This window comes from Lissotriton helveticus, chromosome 12 (genome assembly GCF_964261635.1).
Source record: "Lissotriton helveticus chromosome 12, aLisHel1.1, whole genome shotgun sequence".
NCBI lineage: Eukaryota > Metazoa > Chordata > Amphibia > Caudata > Salamandridae > Lissotriton > Lissotriton helveticus.
The window spans coordinates 842,390,986-842,409,493 of record NC_136073.1 but is presented as its reverse complement, the minus strand read 5'-3'; the positions used below and the strand labels follow the sequence as shown (position 1 = coordinate 842,409,493).

General features: G+C 46.5%; 1 protein-coding gene across 1 annotated transcript in view; it reads right to left on the bottom strand.

Annotated features, from left to right (window-relative positions):
* Window positions 1-18,508, bottom strand: part of REXO1 (RNA exonuclease 1 homolog) — a 195,590-nt gene that overhangs the window by 44,618 nt on the left and 132,464 nt on the right. Inside the window, exon 12 of the mRNA XM_078669900.1 lies at window positions 3,993-4,103. Coding sequence (XP_078526026.1) covers window positions 3,993-4,103 — 111 coding nt within the window. The remainder of the gene's footprint in view (window positions 1-3,992; window positions 4,104-18,508) is intronic.

Below are 18,508 nucleotides of genomic sequence, written 5' to 3'. Positions count from 1 at the left end.
CTCAAAAGGGAAAGTGTTCTTGGACATGTTTACTATGTTATATTCACACTATGTGTGTTACCTTGACTAGTTTGTACGGAGTATACTGTGTATATTTCTATTGTTGTTGGTCCGTCCTTGTGCCTCGAAGGCACGGAAAAAAGGGCGGAACTGATGTCATGACGCCGGCGTAGGCCTATTATGGAGTCGGTGACGTTAGCGGAGCCGCGCGCGATGTCGTGCGTTCCTGTGACGTCGTCCACGCCGGCGAGCTGCAAAGAATTTTCCGAACGTTGCTGACGCAGGGGGATATTCACAAGGTGAGAAATCCACAGGCAGATAGTGTATCGACCAGAAAAAGCGTTACCGAAGGTAAGTAACTTGTTCTTCTCGTCGCCCCGGCATGGGCGACACAATAGTAGTACACCGAGTTGTATCAGCTATTAGAGTAGTCTCCTGTTCATTTTCCACCGACAGAGGATCTCTCCGGCCAAGTGGTTCAACCATTGATTAGCACTTTTCACTTATCGGCTTGGCTCCTCACTATGCTGAATTCGGAGATCTAAAACTATATGACGAATGGAGATCGATACTTGACAAAGCCCGAGCTTCTTCTATCCTCAAATGCTACATGACGAAATGGAAGAGGTTTTGTGCAGGATGTGCTGCAGTCATGTCACCCTTTTTCTTTCACACCAGAGCAGGTAGTACCATATATCCTGCATCTTGCCAAATCCGACCTCACCCATTAATCCATAAAGGTGCACTTAGTGTCCATTTCCAGATACTGAAGGCGTTCTGGTCAATCGTCCTTGTGGTCCAACAGGTTTATCAAGGAGTTTATGAAGTGTCTGTTCAGGGGTTACCGACCTGTTATGGCCCCCACCCAGAGTGCTTTGGCAGATGAGCGCTGTCTTGTCCCAACTCATGATGCCTCCATTTGAGCCTATACACAAGTGTGATCTCAAATTACGTTCTTGGAAGGTGGTTTTTCTCTTAGCCATCCCGTCTGCTAGACGTATTAGTGAAATCCAAGCTTTCACCTTAAAAGAACTTTATCTTCAGTTCCTACAGGACAGAGTAATCATATGTACTAATCCTTCATTTATTCTCAAGGTGCCTTCAACATATCTCCTCAATGAACTAGTTGTGCTACCTAGATTCTTTCCCAACCCTTCTTCAATGGCAGAGAGGGAATTGCACTCGCAGGTGTGTTATTTGAAATTCTACTTGCAAATAACTAAGCCTTTCCGCAGATCAACACAGTTGCTCATCTTTTACTCTGCTCCTAGAAATGGACCAGCCTTAATGCGGGTTAGTATAGCTCACTGGATCTCCTCAGGTGTACACTTCCGTCATGAAGAGGCTGCGCATCCATTGCCAGAAAGGTGAAGGCACACTCAACTCGAAAGATTGCAGTCACAGGTCTATCTCTACCTGGCATCTGCAGGGCAGTGGCATTGGTTAACGCCCACACTTCGAAGCATCACTGCCTTGATGCCAGGAGGAAAGCAGATGTGGCAATCGGTCAAGCTACCCTGCGACCTCTCTTCGCATAAGGTATGAAACTAATAAGCTCAATCTTGTCTATGCCTTAACGTTTTAGAACTACTCTTATTAGGTTTGATCAAATATATTTTCTATTTATCTTCTCATTTTGTGCAATTTCTAAAGTCATATCCTTGGCTAGTTGTATCTTGGTTGAGTGTCATGGTGGAATGGTCGCCTTCCCACCGCCATGAGAATTTGGATACCGCTAACTAGTCTGATTTAAGTATCAGAATCTATAAAAGATACAATACTGGAGAAAAACATGTTACTTGCCTGTACAGTGTGGTTCTGCACTATTAATCTATTTTATAGATTCACATGCAACCCTCCCTCCTCCTCCGTTCAGGCTCACCATTGCACTATTTATTTACACTTGTGCTCGAAATCTGAGGTATGGTGGCTCAGCAGGAGATGAATACTCCAGGGTCTCTGCTCTGATTGGCTGAAGTTTGGATGTTTTAAAACAAGGTAAATAGGTTACTGAATACTCTTATTATCCTTCACATATGCTCTTGCAGAACCTGAGCGCTGAAGGCCTAGGTCCCTTGATAGGTGCCAGATTGTCAAGGTATTCAGTCATGATTTTGAGATGCTGACATGTTAGTTTGCACAGAAAGGTGCTCATTGCAGAAAAAGTCAGTAGCAGTCGTTCAATGTCAATATTGTTTAAGTCCCAAATACAAAGTCTCTCTTTTGAGCTTGCCAAAGGTAACAAAATGAGTGATGTGTAGCATGAAAGGCATTACTTAGTGGTCCAACCAGTATAAAGAAAAGAGATCATTGAAACAAAATTAGCTCCTGTGCTGGAGTCAATCTCGGTTGAAGCGCCAAGTCAGCAAGTAGGCAAGCTGGCAGGGTCGGCGCTAAGTCAGTCGTGCTCCTTGGTTCTCGGGTCAGCAGTCTTCTTTATCAAGGCCTTCTTTTGTGTCCGTCGAAATCTGAAATCCTGCTCTCAAGGGGTCCCCTAAATACTCAATTTAGGGGCATTAAGGGGTAGTAGCTAATGGGCTACCTACCCATGGGGTCACTATAACCCCTAGATGACCTCTTACTTTGGGGAGTGGACGTCACCCTGGCCCAGAGTTACTATTTCTAAATTCGTGTTCACTTCAGGCTTGTTCACCCTAGAGCTGTGTCCAGCCAGGCAGTGCAACACGCCTCCTGCATTGCTCATTTTCCTGCCTGTCCTTGGGTCAGATGGGCCCAGGACAGGGGGTAGTATTTCCCCTGCCTGGGCAAGCCTTGGGTCGCATATCAAAGCAGGCTGAGGCCTTTGAAGGCTCCTGCCTTGATATGCTGATTTAACAGCCTTCCTGAAGGAGGGGATAACACCACTCTCACGAGCAGGCATTGTTCCTGACCTCTGTGAGTGCTGCTCTCAGCTCCTAGGGAGTCAAACTCATCTGTGGTGGCAGGCTGAACTGGACCAGTCAGCCAGCCCACTAGCAGGCCAGTAGGGTTCAGGGGGTACCTCTAAGGTACACCCTGGGTGCATGTAATATTAAATCTATCACTGGAATTGATAAGGGTTTATTAATGTGAGGTGTTTGATACCAAACACCATAGGTTTCAGTGAAGCCATTATATAGCTGGGAAACTTGTTTTGGCCAGTGCCCAGTACATAACTTACGATGGCTTCCCTGTTCACTTCTACTGTCAGGAATTGAACTGGCCAGCAGAGGGGCATATCTTCTCATGCAGATATGCCCTCATGTGTAATATAATGCACCCTTCCTTAGGAGTGACAAATATTACATACAGTGTTAGGGGACATGCAAGCAAGTGTGTCTCCTTTTGTGTTTTCACTTTCAAGAGCACCTTGTCACGCAACCTGCAGTGGCAGTCAGTATGAGTTTGGTGCTGGGTTCCTTAGAGTGCTACGCAAACAAATGATGGACGGAATGCTGAATGAATCATACATTCACCAGTCAAGAGATTTGGGTTCAATCCATTGTTCTTTTGCTCACCAAGCCACCCCAGTTTAGACCCAGCCATATGCAAATCAGTCTTGACCCTGTGCCCCATGGGAACAGTCCAGACCGAACTGCCAAGCCACCAGAAACAAGCATCCTGGGACCAGTTTCAGGATAGGTCACCCTTCTTCAGCCAGGCTAGCTTGAATCCCTTCGAGTGGCACACGAATGCTGCAGCTTTAGGGGTCTCTTCAGAACCTATGCCCTAGGTACCAGAGGTACCACTTAATAGGGACTTACAGAGGTGCTAAAGGCCTGGTCACTTGTGAATCATGGGGGGTCAGTTTGGCTATGGCATCAAAAATCCTGTTTCCTATAGTGATGTGTTCATTTACAATAAAGTGGCAAAGCTAAGGATAGACTATAGTTGAAGCCTAGTATGTGTAGTTGAGATTCAGCACAAGCCAGGAATTGCAGACAAACACACTGTGTAAGGTGAACGGCCCATGATAGGAAACAAAGCCTGGAGCATAAGCAGAAGTGACTCACCATCTCACAGTCCAGGGCAAAAATTCCAAAGCAGCCATCAGTAGGAATCTCTTTCTCAAAGGTCTTTACAAAACCATCCAGCTGTTCTTTACGACCATCCTGGACATGTTGCTTTAAAACAAACAAAATATCTAGAATTATTGATAAAACCTTTATTAAGACTTGACTAAAGATTGTAAATTCTCTGATGCAGACTAAGTGAGCCTGTAAAAGGCAGTGTTGCTGGACCACTAAAATGCTTTACCAGTGTTACAGGATATTGAGAGATAGGGGATCTTGCCAGTTTTAAAAAGGAAAGGATAGAGTTGACAGAAGGGTCATGAAGATAGCAGGGAACTGTGGAAAAGTATGGGTTGTATATTCTAGATGCAGAAGTTGACATAGGCAAAGTATGAAGAACAGCCATAGGCACTATGTCCTATGTACTGAGTTTAAATACTGTGCAAAGTCCTACTCCTCCAGGAAGCGCTCAGAGCTGACTTGGTTCAAGCACAAGCATGTAATGTTTTTTATAGAGGCCACAGTCATGCACACCAGTAAAGATATAAATTGACTCAATCGTATAGAAAGCTGCACAAGTCTTCAGCTGACAAGAGTATATAACTAGCCAAGATGCACCAAGATCCAACCTTCCCTGTCACAAGTCTGCAGAAACTGTGTGACAATAGTATCTGAAAAGTTAAGGGAGCCCAGTGTTTCTTTGACTGTCCCTCCTTACAGGTATTTATTACAAATATGCTCCTGTTGATTAAATCGAGACTAAATTTTTCAAAAAACATATAACAGTTAAATGTCTGCACATTAATTATCCCCTTTACCCTGAGCTGCTCTCTCAGTGAAGTACCTGCTTCAAGTAGAATCACCCAAGCCCATGAAAAAACCCTGCTGCTGCACAAAGGTTCCATCTGTGGCACCAAGATTAAATCAACCCACAAGAGATACAAATATAAAGCTAAGAAACATTATCATCCAGTGTAAATATTTAACTGTTCACTATTTTACATCCACTTCCTGGCTTTAGGGCTAATAGTTCCACCATGGACAACATCTTAGCGATCTCTCACCTCTCGAAGCAAGCCGTATTGAGCAATAAGCTGCCCCTGTTTTGCTGCTTCATAGACTACTCCACGACCTTCGACCAAGTCTATTGAAGATAGTTATGGGTAAAACTCAAATCTTGGGGGATCCCGGAAACCCAGATAAAAGCATTAAAAGCCCTCTACGAGGGGACATGGGTCCGGGTCAAATTAAGTCCAACATTCGTAACACCAAGAATCGAAACTAACACCGGACTAAAGCAGGGATGTGTTTTGGCCCCCCTACTATTCAACTTGTACACTGCAGACTTGGAGCAAGCCCTGAAAGACGCCAGCCTAGTACATCCGAAATTGGGGAAGTTGGCCTTGGATACTCTCCAGTATGCGGACGATACAGTGGTCATGGACCACACTAGGGTGGGGCTCCAAAGAGCATTAAGATACCTTTCGCTGGTGACACGCCTTGTGGACGCTGGGCCAGCTGTGTCTTGCTGCTGGACTGCTTCTCGTGTGCCTGGGTGCATACCAACGCCTCGCCGGACCCGCTGCGCGGGTCCCGCTTCGTCTCCTGTGTCTGCGGGAGGGACGGCATCGTGGTACTTTGGAAGGGGCTTCTGGATAGTGAATCGCCGGGGGAAGCATCATCGCACCGGCAGGGCTGCGAGCAGTGTAGCAGGGACTCAATTTCCCAGGAGTCCCTGCTCGATTAGCCCGCAACACCTGGGCCGCTCTCCCTGCCGGCCACGCCCCCCGCTCTAGCTCTACTTAAACAATTAGCAAGACCGCTGCGCGGTAGCGCGCGGGAGCGCCCGGGCGAAGCCCGGGCAAAGGGCGGGCCCCTCTGAGGCCCTCGTAAGCCAGAGGAGGCTGGGCTGGGCCTACCCTCTTACTCCCGCAGCGTACCGTTCCAACTGTGGTCCCTGATACAACTGATGGACATGGCTCGGATTCCTGAGGATGGCACCACTGGAAAGTCGGGGGGGTCTAGAAACGGGACACTTGACAATTATCTCACTAGGGTACCGGCTGATGGTGAAAGGGAAAACTCTTTGGCAGAGCGCAGGGCAGAGCGTCGACGCTCTGTTGAAAATTTGAAAAATAGGTCTCTTGCCGACCCCACACCTCATTTCGTTGCCCAGGAGGGAGGATGCCCAAGTAGTAATGAAGATTTATCATTACTGGATAGTGTCCCATTCCTGTTGCGGGACTGTACCCCCACTCCCTGTGTTCCTATTGATCAGATTGTAAGTGCCTCCCCCCTCCCCAGTTCTAGTTGTACGGCTGTTGACCTAAATACCCAGACCCCCACTCGTGCTAAGCCGACAAGGAAGAAGCCCAAGCAACCACTACTGGTAAAGACCCATGGCCCACCCCCTAGTAAAAGAAGACGGAAGATGGGGGGAGGGCTGCTCAAAACTAAAACTAGCCATTCTGATTTTGGAAAATCTATAAAGCCCGTTACTAAACCTGTCTTGGCACTAGTGGAGGTGCCAGAAAGTCTCCCAATCCCGCCACTGCCCCCAGTAGCTGCACCACCTGCCATGGATACCAACATCATTGAGCCTGACCCTGCCCTTGTGGAGCCATTACTGAATGTATTACTCCCCACAATTCCACAGGGGAACTTGGAACACCTAATTAGATCTCTCCTTCTGCCCATCATTGAGAGTTTAAAAAGGGTGGAGATTAGACTTACGATCTTAGAGACCGCCATAAGTAGTAAAGTTATTCCATCTAAGGCCCAGGTGAGTGTGGCTGCCCCGCCCGCAAAACTCGGTTATGTTACCTTCTACTAATGTCCCTAAAGCTCCATCCCATCTTACTAAAGCCATTCCACAGCCCTCTAGTAGGGCCGACTCTATTCAACAAAGGCCACAGCTACAAAAGCATGTAAACATGCCGGTAGGAGCTCCGGTTAGTGAACTGCCAAGGGGTTCGGTAATGGTCCCCACAGGGAACACGCAGGAGGAACAGGGAAGCACTAGATACAGTAGAGCCCCAGTGAACAAAGGGCCGCAAGTAGAACTACCCCCACAAGCTGTGCCTTTTGTGGTTGTTCTGACGGGGGTTCCACCGTTACCAGACAACAAGAGGGAAGGGTTTGCCCAGCTGAAGAATAAAATCATGCACTGGCTGGGTACATATAGACCCATCACACATAACATTGAGGGTGAGATAGTGCACGTTAGGCGACTCACTTGGCTGGGTAGTAGATACAAAGACATTGAGGGCGATCTGGTGGTAGTTAATTTCAGAGACCCGCGCGCAGTGGACTACATATTAAATTGGCCCATGGGAAGTGGCGACAACTGCATTATCCCTCGGGCCCTGACATACTTTTACCCTAGAGCCCTGGTGTTTCCCCCAACCTTCACAAGTGGGTTGATCCCCACCCACACAAACCCTCTGCCATTATATAGTACTAGGCACGCACCTCATGGACAAAACCCTGCACATGCGGTCGATCCATTTGGGTGGAATACGGTACCCCCGAGATATAATAGAAACACCATTAGGAGAATGGACCACTTGAGACCTTTTACACCTCTGGAGTCAGGGAACAGGTTTTCTGTGTTATCAGGTATGGAAGACTGCGATTGAAGATCACAGTCGAGGCTGCGCAAGGGTGGCCGTTCATGTGACGCCAGCCTAGAGGGCATAGTTCAAGTGGTTTCAACAGAGGCCAGTTGTTATGACAATGGGTTAGTGGGTCCCATACTAGCCAACTCCACGGATAGTAGTGTAATTACAGCTACTACAGAGGTATTGAGCCCGGGTTCCATTGCCGACAGTAATGTATCCCTAAACCCAATTAACTATGTGGAGACCAGTTCAAAGCCCATTGCTCGGGGGAGGAGTGGGAACAAGGGGGCCCCTGATGCGACCTCCATAGGTTATAGGGTCGTCCACCTGTTATCTTGGAATGTGGCGGGGTTAAAAAGGAAGATGGCTTTACCAGAATGGCACACATTTATTGGGAAGTTCGATGGATGTCTGTTCCAAGAGACTTGGAGTCTGCTCCCATTACATACATCCGGCTATACAACCTTCTTCTCTCCCGCTGTAAGCTGTGGGAAGGGTAGACCAGCGGGAGGCTTACTGGCCTGGATTAAAATTGATTTGAATTGGGATGTTGTTAGCCATGACTAAGCATGTAGGGATATCCTACATCTCTCATTTAGGGGACAAACGGAGGGGAGTAGGTTTGATTTATTTAATGTCTACTCCAGAGGGCTGCGCCGGGGGACACAGCCTCATCTACACTAACGAGTCTAGGCCTGGCATTAGCCAACTGCCCCCCATCCTCTAAAATCATAGTGGGTGGGGATTTCAATTGTACATTCGAACCCGTTAGTGGGGATGATCCCTTGGGTATCGAGGAGGAAGATTCTAGATGGTCTATCCCAGCCTTGTCATTAGCCTCAATTAGAAAATGGTCAGCAAGGGCAATACAAACCAATGCCCTCACTAGGGAACACAACCTAAGAGCACTAAACGGTAGGACTATGTCTGACCGTGCTGGAGCGATGACTTTTAATAGGCTTACTGGTCCGTCAAGAATCGATTATATCTTATTGGACGTTAAATTGTGGAGGGACCTGGTAGATCTGGAGGTGGTATCTACACAGGACAGTGACCACATACCCCTTTGTACCAAGCTAAGGTGGGGCAACCCAAAGGGATCTGTGGAGAGCGCTCCCTTGAGGACAACCAACGAGGTTGTCCCTTATAATGGTAATCGAAGGCTGAAATGGGACAAGGCCCAATTGCAGGAAGATCAACTCGTGAGTATCAAGACGCATGTGGCAGATCTGACCGCGGAATTGGCGGCTCTGGAACTGGGAAGGGGAAGTGCCCAGGAGTCGCCTTTCGCTTTTGCTACAGCATATAATAACACAATAGAGGAAGTGGGCCAATATTTCCTATCCAAGGGGAAAAGAGGAAGAGCAAATAACACACCTCCCAAATCCAGCAACCCATGGTATACGGTCCAGTGCAGGGTCAAAAGGAAAGAGCTAACAGCTGCCCTGCTTAAAAAAGATCCCTCACTAGTTAGAGCGGCTAGGAAGGACTATGCAAGGGTAATGGCATTGGCCAAACGAGAGTGGGAAGAACAATATTGGCAGGACCTTAACTCTGCAGTGAGTAAGAGGAATGCAATGTTGTTTTGGGAGCTCATTAATAAAGCTAGGCAGCAGAGCGCACAACCATTAGCTACTCACATAACAAGTCAACAATGGTTCTCCCACTTTTCTGCACTGTACGGAGGAGCTGAAGATCGCTCTCGCCCCCCGCCAGCCCCAGTTAGAAGGGATCAACTCCCACTAGTGTTTGAGGATCCATTTTCACCCTCGGAGCTAGTATTGGCAATTAGACATCTGACCCCGAGGAAGGCGGCTGGCCCGGATGGGATCCCAGGGGATCTTCTGTTAGAAGATAGTACAGCTTGGGCTAAACTTATTGCCCTTATAATGAATCTGATTGCCAAGGGACAACCTGTGCCAGACTCATGGAAGGGGGCAGAGGTGGTCACGGTGTTCAAAAAGGGGGCCAGAGATGACCCTGCCAATTACAGACCCATCAGTCTGATAGACGTGATTCAGAAGGTGGTTGGCAGGGTCATCATCTCGAGGGTAGGAATCCTGATGGAAGAGGAACAGGTCCCATCCCATTTCCAAGCAGGATTCCGTCAAAAGGTGGGCACGATGGACCAGGTCTTTCGCTTTTTTGCCATCTATTGGAAGTCTGTGACCATCAATAAGGGTAGTCTCTACCTGGCTTTCATAGATCTCAAGACGGTCCCCCGAGCAAGGTTGTGGGACACGCTAGAGAAGATGGGCTTTCCTGGACCTCTTTTGGGTTTTATTGTAAGGCTCCACGAGGGGAATTACGCGAGGATTAGATGGGGCATCCAGGGGCAACTGACAGACAGGGTGCCCGTGAGGAGTGGAGTCCGCCAGGGTTGCGTCATGGCGCCGACCCTCTTCTCTCTCTTTGTGAACGGAGTGGTGGACCATCTGAGAGAGGAGGAGGCAGACGCGCCAACCCTGGCGCGGGAAAAAACGCCCACTCTACTCTTCGCGGATGATACCATACTGATCTCTAAAACCCACGTGGGCCTCCAAAATCTCTTGCACCGTTTTAGCACCTTTTGTACGGATAGAGGACTTACCATTAACACCTCCAAAACTAAGCTTATGGCCCTCTCACCCTCCAAAAGATTCAGGAATAATTTCACGCTCACTGGGGCACCTCTGGAGCTGGTAGAATCCTTCGACTATCTGGGGGTTCGGGTAAATAGTCGGATGAATTGGAAGGATCACCTGGCCAAAATGTTACTCAGCCACAAAAGAGTGTCAGGGGTGACCTTGAGAGAACATCGGGAGTCGGTAAGTAAACCTGTGGCACCGGCTCTGGCAATCTATGAGGGACAGATTCTACCGGCCGCCCAATATGGCTCCGAGCTGTGGGGGTTCGAGAATGTCTCGGACAGCCGAAAATAAGTTTGAGGGATTTGGTGGCTCTCCCAGTCTCTACCCCGCTAATCCCCTTACGGCTAGATTTGGGCAGACGCTCCTTTAAAGACAGTACTGCTGCGCCCATTACTATTTTGGGTCCGGCTGAGAAGGACTAGTGAGCTCACTAACTATGCTGCTGTTTTAGACGAACTTATTTTGCTCAATACCAGTAATAAGATCAGGTGGTTGAGCAACTTGAGGCAGTTGGTTGTGCAACTGGGCCTGAGTGATGCATGGGCGAGCCAAATGCCACCCCCTAAACTAGTGATCAAGAAACTGTACTGGGATTGGGTTCAGGCAGAGGCAATACGTAGTGGCGCAGGGGGCTTGCTCACGGAGCGGTTCTTAGAGTTTAAATGGTCAAGAAAATTGGAACCTTTCCTTGACCTTATATCAAAGCCTCTGGATAGAGCACTTTATTTAAAACTCAGGTTTGGGACCCTCCCGGTGCATGATTTCACCTCGGGGTGCACCAACGCTGGTGGTCCACCGAACCCCTGCCCCGGCTGCGCTACCCCGAATGAGTCTGTGGCGCACTTCCTTTTTGCTTGTCCCGCATATAAAGTTGCCAGGAAGGTTTGGTTAAAACCATTATGTATGGGGCTGGGTCTCAGATGCCACAAAATGGCCCTACGAGTTCTTTGCACTGACACGTCCTCCACTGCTATGGTATGCGGGGTAGCTAAGTATTTGGGTAGTGCATGGCTGACACGTATGAGGAGGATGAAGCCCCGCCCCACCCCGCCTAACAGCCAGCTGGTTCTCGGGGAGGATGTTTTGATGGGCTTTGGTATTGGTTTTAAATTGTATTCTATCATATGTAATAGTGCAGTCATGTGAGGTTACATGCATATACGGTTGTTGGGCCTTAGCTTATTTATGTGTACTGTATAAAACGCACACTTTTATGATGAAATTTTATTGAACTACGGTATTTACTTAATGTATCTCCAATTTTAAAATGTATTGTATAAATTGTATACTTTTATGGTGACATTTTTTACCGAATAAAGTTATTTCAACAGCATTAAGTAGTCTTGCAGTATACAACAAAGAAAATAGCCTACAGATCAATGAGAGCAAAACCAAGATAGTAATCTTTGGTAAATACCCTCACAAAATACAAGCAACAAGGTCTTTGGGTGAGCACCGAATCAGGACAGTTACATCCTACAATTATCTGGGGGTATGGGTGTCGGAGAGGGCCACAGCAGCCAAACACATAAAGGAGTTAACACCGAGAATTAACAAAATAATCCTGTCTCTCAGACGTCCAAGTCATCGCCTAGTAAGTCCATCTATAGAACCTATGCTGACAGTACTTAGGTCAAAAATGATTCCCGCAATCACGTAAGGTCACTTAGCCTTCCCAGGAGCACTTGAGAAAGTCATCAATGCGGCCCAGATAAAAGCTACAAGCTCCTAGACAAGCAAGGAACACCAGACTAAGGTTGGAAATAGGATTGAACCGACCGGACTTGGTACTACCTAATAAAATATTACATCAGAGTACTGAAAGCCCCTCAAAACAATCTCAAATATTTTCCAAAATGTATTTTCAGGGCAGCGGGCTCCCCATGGCACTCCAAGTTGGTACAAGCAATAGACCTATTGAAAATCGAGGCAAAGAGCATGCACCTTTATGAAATTCCTTATTCTGCCTGGGCCCAAGCTATAAAGCGCCAAGTACAGACCATCTCGCCTGAACTTTATCGTTCATCACTCCGGTACAACTGCCTCACACTTGCCCTGGATAAGTCATATACTCCTGGGAAAGCTCAACCATATTTGCAAGATTCACATTCAGCCCAAGCAAGAAAGAAAATTCTGTACTTGCCCCAGTATTGAAACCCTATGGATTGCGTCTTGAACCTTCGGTCTGAAAGCCTGCAAGGCTAGGCGAACCGCTCGGAGTTCCAAGAGATTGATATGAAAACACTCTTCCGCGCTCCAGTGACTGCTGACTTGGAGGTCCTGTAAGACAGCGCCCCACCCTTCCATTGAGGCATCTGTGGTTAGAATCAGAGGGGATGGAGCCATTCTGAAAGAGAGACCTTTTGAGATGTTCTCCTTGATAGCCCACCAACCACCAGCTTTTCTCATGAGAGGAGTGACCCTTATCTTGTCCTCGAAAGAACCTTCCACCTGGCGCCATTGTATGTCCAGCTGTTCTTGCAAGGGACGCATTCGCAGTCTAATGCGGAACTAATGGTATGCAAGATGAGATCGATCCTAGGAAAGACTTGTATTGACGAACCGTCAGGGATCGTCTCTTTCTTAAATGGTTGGCAGAGAAGATTAGCTTTTTCTGTCTTTCTTCAGATGGAAAAGTCTTGCAGCTTCTTGTATCCAGAATGGCACCCAGGAACTTGACTCTTCTGGATGGAACAAAAACTGATTTTTCCTTGTTGAGATTTAGACCAGGTGATTGAAAAGTTGGATGCAACTTTCGGCTGCCTTTGTCGTTGCTTGAGAAGACAAAGCTTTTATTAACCAATCGTCTAGGTAAGGGAAAACTTCTATCGATTGTTTCCTTAGGAATGCTGCTACCGGGGGTAACACCTTCGTGAATATCCGCGGCGCGGATCTGAGCCCGAACGGTAGTACTTTGAACTGAAAGTGGCTCTTGGCTACTGTGAAGCGTAAATATTTTCTGGGAGCTGGGTGGATCGGGACGTGGAAATATGCGTCCTGGAGATCCAGAGTCGCCATGTAATCACCTGGATTTAGAAGACGTAAGACGTCTTTAAGAGAGACCATTCGAAAAGAGAGTTTTATGAGATAGGTGTTGAACTCCCTCGGATCTAAGATTGGGCGCCACTTTTCCTCCGTCTTGTGAATGTGGAAAAACCTGGAATAGACCCTTTTCCTCTTTGAGAGTGTGGCACTAGTTCTATCGCTCCTTTGTTGAGCAGATGACAAACTTAAAGAGACTGAGAAGATGCAGATGTTTTGATTCTGTGGCGCGAGGGGCTATGGGAGGTGGGAGGTTTTGGAATTGTAATGTGTGGCCAAATTGAACGATATTCAGGACCCACCGATCTGTTGATATGATCTTCCAGCAATCGAGAAAATGTTTAATCCTGCCCCTTAACGATGTCACAAGGGGTGAAGGACCAGTAGGCAGAGCCAGGAAGACGCTATTGGAGTTTAGAGGTATCTCTCCCCTGACGTCCTTGTCTACCTCTGGAAGATTGGCGAGAGAAAGATGCCGATTTACTTTGCCGCTGAGAGTACTGAGGCTTGAACGATTGAGAGGATTGTGAATAGGAGGAGTAGCGTTGCTGATAACCTCCCCTATATGTAGAGAATCCTTTACCTCTTGCACCCCGGAAAGGTACTTTTCGATATTGAAGTGTGCCCAAAGATTTCGCCGTTTCGGTATCTTTTTTAATGTCTTGTAAAGCATCATCTACATGCTTGCCAAACAGCATATCCCCATCGAAGGGCAGATCCAGAATCTTATTCTGCACCTCCGGGCAAAACCAGGTACAGCTCAGCCAACCTTAACGCCTCAGGACCGCTGAACCTGCTAAGGCGCGAAAAGTCGTTGTAGCAATGTCCATTGCACAATCTATAATCTCAGATGAAGATCTGAGGACCTTCTTCCAGGATTTTTCTCGCTTCCGCCTTGGCACTCTCTGGAAGCTGATCAATGAAAGGAGAAAGATCGCACCACATTTGGCGGACATTTCGTCCCAAAATCGCTAATGCGTTCGAGGCCCTAACAAGGAGGCTAGACATAGAGGAAAACCTCTTGCCTACATTGTCCAGGCGCCTGCCCTCTCTGTCTGGCGGTGCAGTCAGGGGTGCCGTCGGGTAACAGAGTGAGAAATAACAGAGTCCGGTTTAGGTTGCCCAATAAGACAGGCAGGACTGTCCTCCAGATCTTTTTTTCTCCAGCCGCGGTAGAACCGGAGTTACAGTAGCTGGAGACTGCATTACCTTCTTGCCCTCATTCCAAACACGTTCTACAATGGTTATGGAACGAATAGATTTTTCGTAGGGCTCTTTAAAATCATAGAGGAAACAGTCAGATTGTAACACAGGAAGGCCAAATCTTTTAGATGCCCTTTCCATCAGATTATGGAAACCTCCTATGTCCACTGGAGGCAAATCCACTGGGTCCGGAGATGGTGAAGCCGGATCTGGAATAACAATCATCCCATTCTGCGTCAGTATTTTGGATATGCGCCACATTCTGGTCCTCATCTGATGAATCATCATCATCAGGCACCGTAACCACATCATGCCCTTCTATCAAAGGCTGTTATCCCTGCCTTTGAGAGGTTGATGCCACAGAAGCAGGAGGTGGTTGCTGAGGGGGTGGCGGGGGAGGTTGTATGGTTCCGGAGGTTTCTGATGGGAACCTCTTCTTGTAATCCTACAACATCAGCTGTAGGTCCTTTATGAGTGAAGAGGGCATGGCAACCATACCTTGTCCTGATGGTTCCTGATGTGTATCACGTGGAGTGAATTAAGTTTCTGGATGATGTTGATCCAGGTAATAGTCATCTGAATCTGAGTCCTGGTACTTCACCTGAAGTTGTGATGGACTATAAGCATCCCCATATGGACTCATCCTCGTCAGAATATTCCTCCTCCAGAAGAAGAGGTGGAGGCAATGGTGTTACCATATGGGGTGATGTCATTTCCGGAGTAATTAGTCTTTTCCTGATGGAAATTTTCACTTTTTGGATCGTCAACTGTGTCGTCGATGAGGAAATTGTCATCGCTGGAAGTGAGGTCGACGGTGGAGTAGCCGTCGACGGTGGGCTTCGACGAGGTCGACGTCAGGATCATCGTCTATGTCGAGGTTGTTAGTCTCGTCGACGTAGGATGTATCGTCGACGAAGTCATAGTCGACGATTTCGTCGGCGAAGCGCTCGACGACGGGCCCGTCGACAGAGCAGAAATCGAAATCAATTGAGTCTTTGACGTCATCGACGTACCTGAGGAGATTGTCGTCGACGGACGAATTTTCTTTTCGCCTTTCGCCTCCTGAGGTGTACTTGAAGATTTCTTAAAGATCTTTTCTTTTTCCGATGGCGAAGAGGCAACAGAAAGGCCTTGGCTTGTCTTTTTTCCAGATGACACCTCAGGAAGAAGACCCTCTTTCTCCTTTAAATGGTGAGGAGATTTTTTGGAACTAAGCCTTTTAGACCTTTCAGAGGTCTTTTGAGAGGCCTTAGCAGGAGGTTCGGCTGAAGTAGAAGGGTAAGACCTACCCCTTTTTGTAGACCTCCTCGAAGATGTTGCTGAGGAAGAATCTTCATTTTCACTAGACAGAACCTCCTTTCGAGACTTCATTTTCTATAGCCAAGTCCGAAGTCTTCCTTCTCGGTCTCTCAGAGTTTTGGTCGAGAAGTTCCTGCAGATCTTGCACTCAGTGGCCTTGTGATCTGGGTATAAGCAATAAATGCAATCTTTAGGCTTATCTTCGACATATAGCCACTTATTTGAGCAAGTAGCACAGGCTTTGAATAAAGCTTTCTTTTCAGACATCCTGAAGAGAAAAAAAGGTGTAGAAATCCAAAGTTGAAGAGAAAACTGAGCAGAGCTCAGTGAAGACTCCCTTAGCACAACATGCGTTAGAAAATCTGAGGCTCTCTCTGGTTGTTGCAAAATTTTGGTCTCTTTCACAAAATGAGATGAGGCCTAGGCCTTACTTTCTCTTTTGTACATACTGCTATGGTATTTTCTATTTACCGAAGCTCCCAGGCCGACGACGGGGAATGATGCAAAGCATGGGAATCTATAAAAGTTACCAATACTGGGGAACCAAAGTTACAGGTAAGTAACTTGTTTTCTTGCGCCTCTTGGCCCTCAAGATTTTGGATTTTAACCCAAAATGGGCACGTACTGACAGCATCATCTCCCGCCGGTTATGCAATTACCACAGAGAATCTTGGCTACATCTTTTATGCTGCTGCTCAAAGCTGGCCAGCGATCGTCGTCGTTTGCAGCGCCCGGCCCTAAGGGACTTGGGCCTCATACCTGCAGAGAGGCATCGGACTGGTGCTTTTCAGAAACCACAACTTGCTTACTTGCCAGGGTTGGCAAGTTTCTCCATCAAATTAGAATTGCATTTGATTCCCATCAAAAAGGCCACAGAACTCAGGGGACCGGTCATTCTACAATGAAAATTATCTGGTGCCCTAACCCTTTTAGTCGTCACCTAATTCAGGGGTTTCTTGCAAGGTCACTGGAATCAGAAATTAAACTTTGGGCCAAACAGGGGGCACATTAAGAACTTTTCTTAATGACAATTAATATCACGGAGAGAATGACCCTGTTGAATTCTTATATAACCATTGATCCCTAGAGGTGTAAAAATGTGAAACGGTGCTAACCCAATATTTTAACTTTTAGAAAGAAAAAAAATCTTTTAATTGAAGTTTTCAATGGACATAAAAGTAGTAAATAGAGCCCGTGTAGCCACAGTGCTATTTTAAAGCTGAACACCGGGTTTTTCCTCGGGGAAGGGTAGTTGGGAGGGGGGGCGCTGTTAATGCGTTTTATACTGTAAAGATTTTAAGTAATCGCACAGTTAATAAAAAAGTTACAAAGTTACAACCACTTCCTCTTGAAAAGTAGTACAGAGCATTAAGTGCATTTAAGACAATTTATTATTTTTATTAAGGGAACAGGAAAACTTGCCACCCACCTAGTATGAGACGCTTGCAGCAGGTTAAAATAGAAGCTCACTGTCTGGTACTATCCTGTTTTTCTTAAAGATTTGCATCTGAAAGGAGCCACATACATAAAGCACCGACACAGTAAAACAGTCCTTGTGCTATTGTACCCAGAAAAACAAAATGGGCAACTTTTACTGGGAAAATCAGCCCTTCGTTTGAGTGAGTACAAGCATAATCCCTAGAGTGATATTCAAGGTGTATTTAAGCACACTTGTAAACATTTTCCAGACAAACAGCTGCATTTGTTGATATAGTAACTCTGCGGATTGGCAAATGAATGTAGTGCAGATTTATTTTCATGCACGATTGGATATCAGCCAACATACTAACATACGATAACGCAGGTTAAGAATGCATTCGTTTATTTTCTTACTAAACCTCTCTCTACATACAGCCAATTATTTTGGCAATTCCACACAGCCAGCTGATATTCTCAGCAATCTATTCATATCTTTAGAAACCTAACAATTCAAGCCCCAGATCAAAGAGGTCAAAAGTTGAACAAACTCCAGGCTATGATGGAATACTATAGATTCAAAGTTCAGCGGTTACTTATAAATACTTACAAAAGCAGGCACCCAAATTCGTACCATGTAAAACCTAGAGGCCAAGCAAAACTGGAATTGTGGTTAACTGAGGGTTTGGCAATACAGTAAATACAGCATACACAATTGGATGTTGGCTTCAGAGAAAACGGAGCGCATACTACTCAGCTTAAAGTAAATCAGTGTATCTTGCAGAGTTAAAAATCTATAAGAAATGCAATCAGAAAACGAGAGCATACCATCAAATAAGGATCAAGATGTCTAATAAGCCCATCAAAGAAGTTTTTCCCATGTATACGCAATAGCTACTCCTACTGTTAACTAATCTTCTGACTCACTCCGAACAGCTCTATTCTGGCCCATCTGATTTCTTTTGTGTACGATTCAAAAAGATTCTACAGCCTACCTCCTGCCTTTCTTGTCCTGAGTTTGGGCCAACTGCTACCCCTCTCTTCCAACAATAGTCAATGAAAAGTTAATTCTGTCAAAGTTCAAATCACTCGCTTTTTAGATCCCACTCAGCTGTGCAGATTGAATAATTGGCCTCAGTGCAAGAAATCTCTTCCCCCTGCCATCCTATCTTACCACGGGTCAAGATCCAAGTGTTTGGAAAGGGCCATAGTAGTTTCTCAGTCTACAAAAAAAACACACTGCACATCCTAATATCAAGGCCATTTATAGGTCCATTTCGCTATTTTAATTGCCTGCCAAAAATCA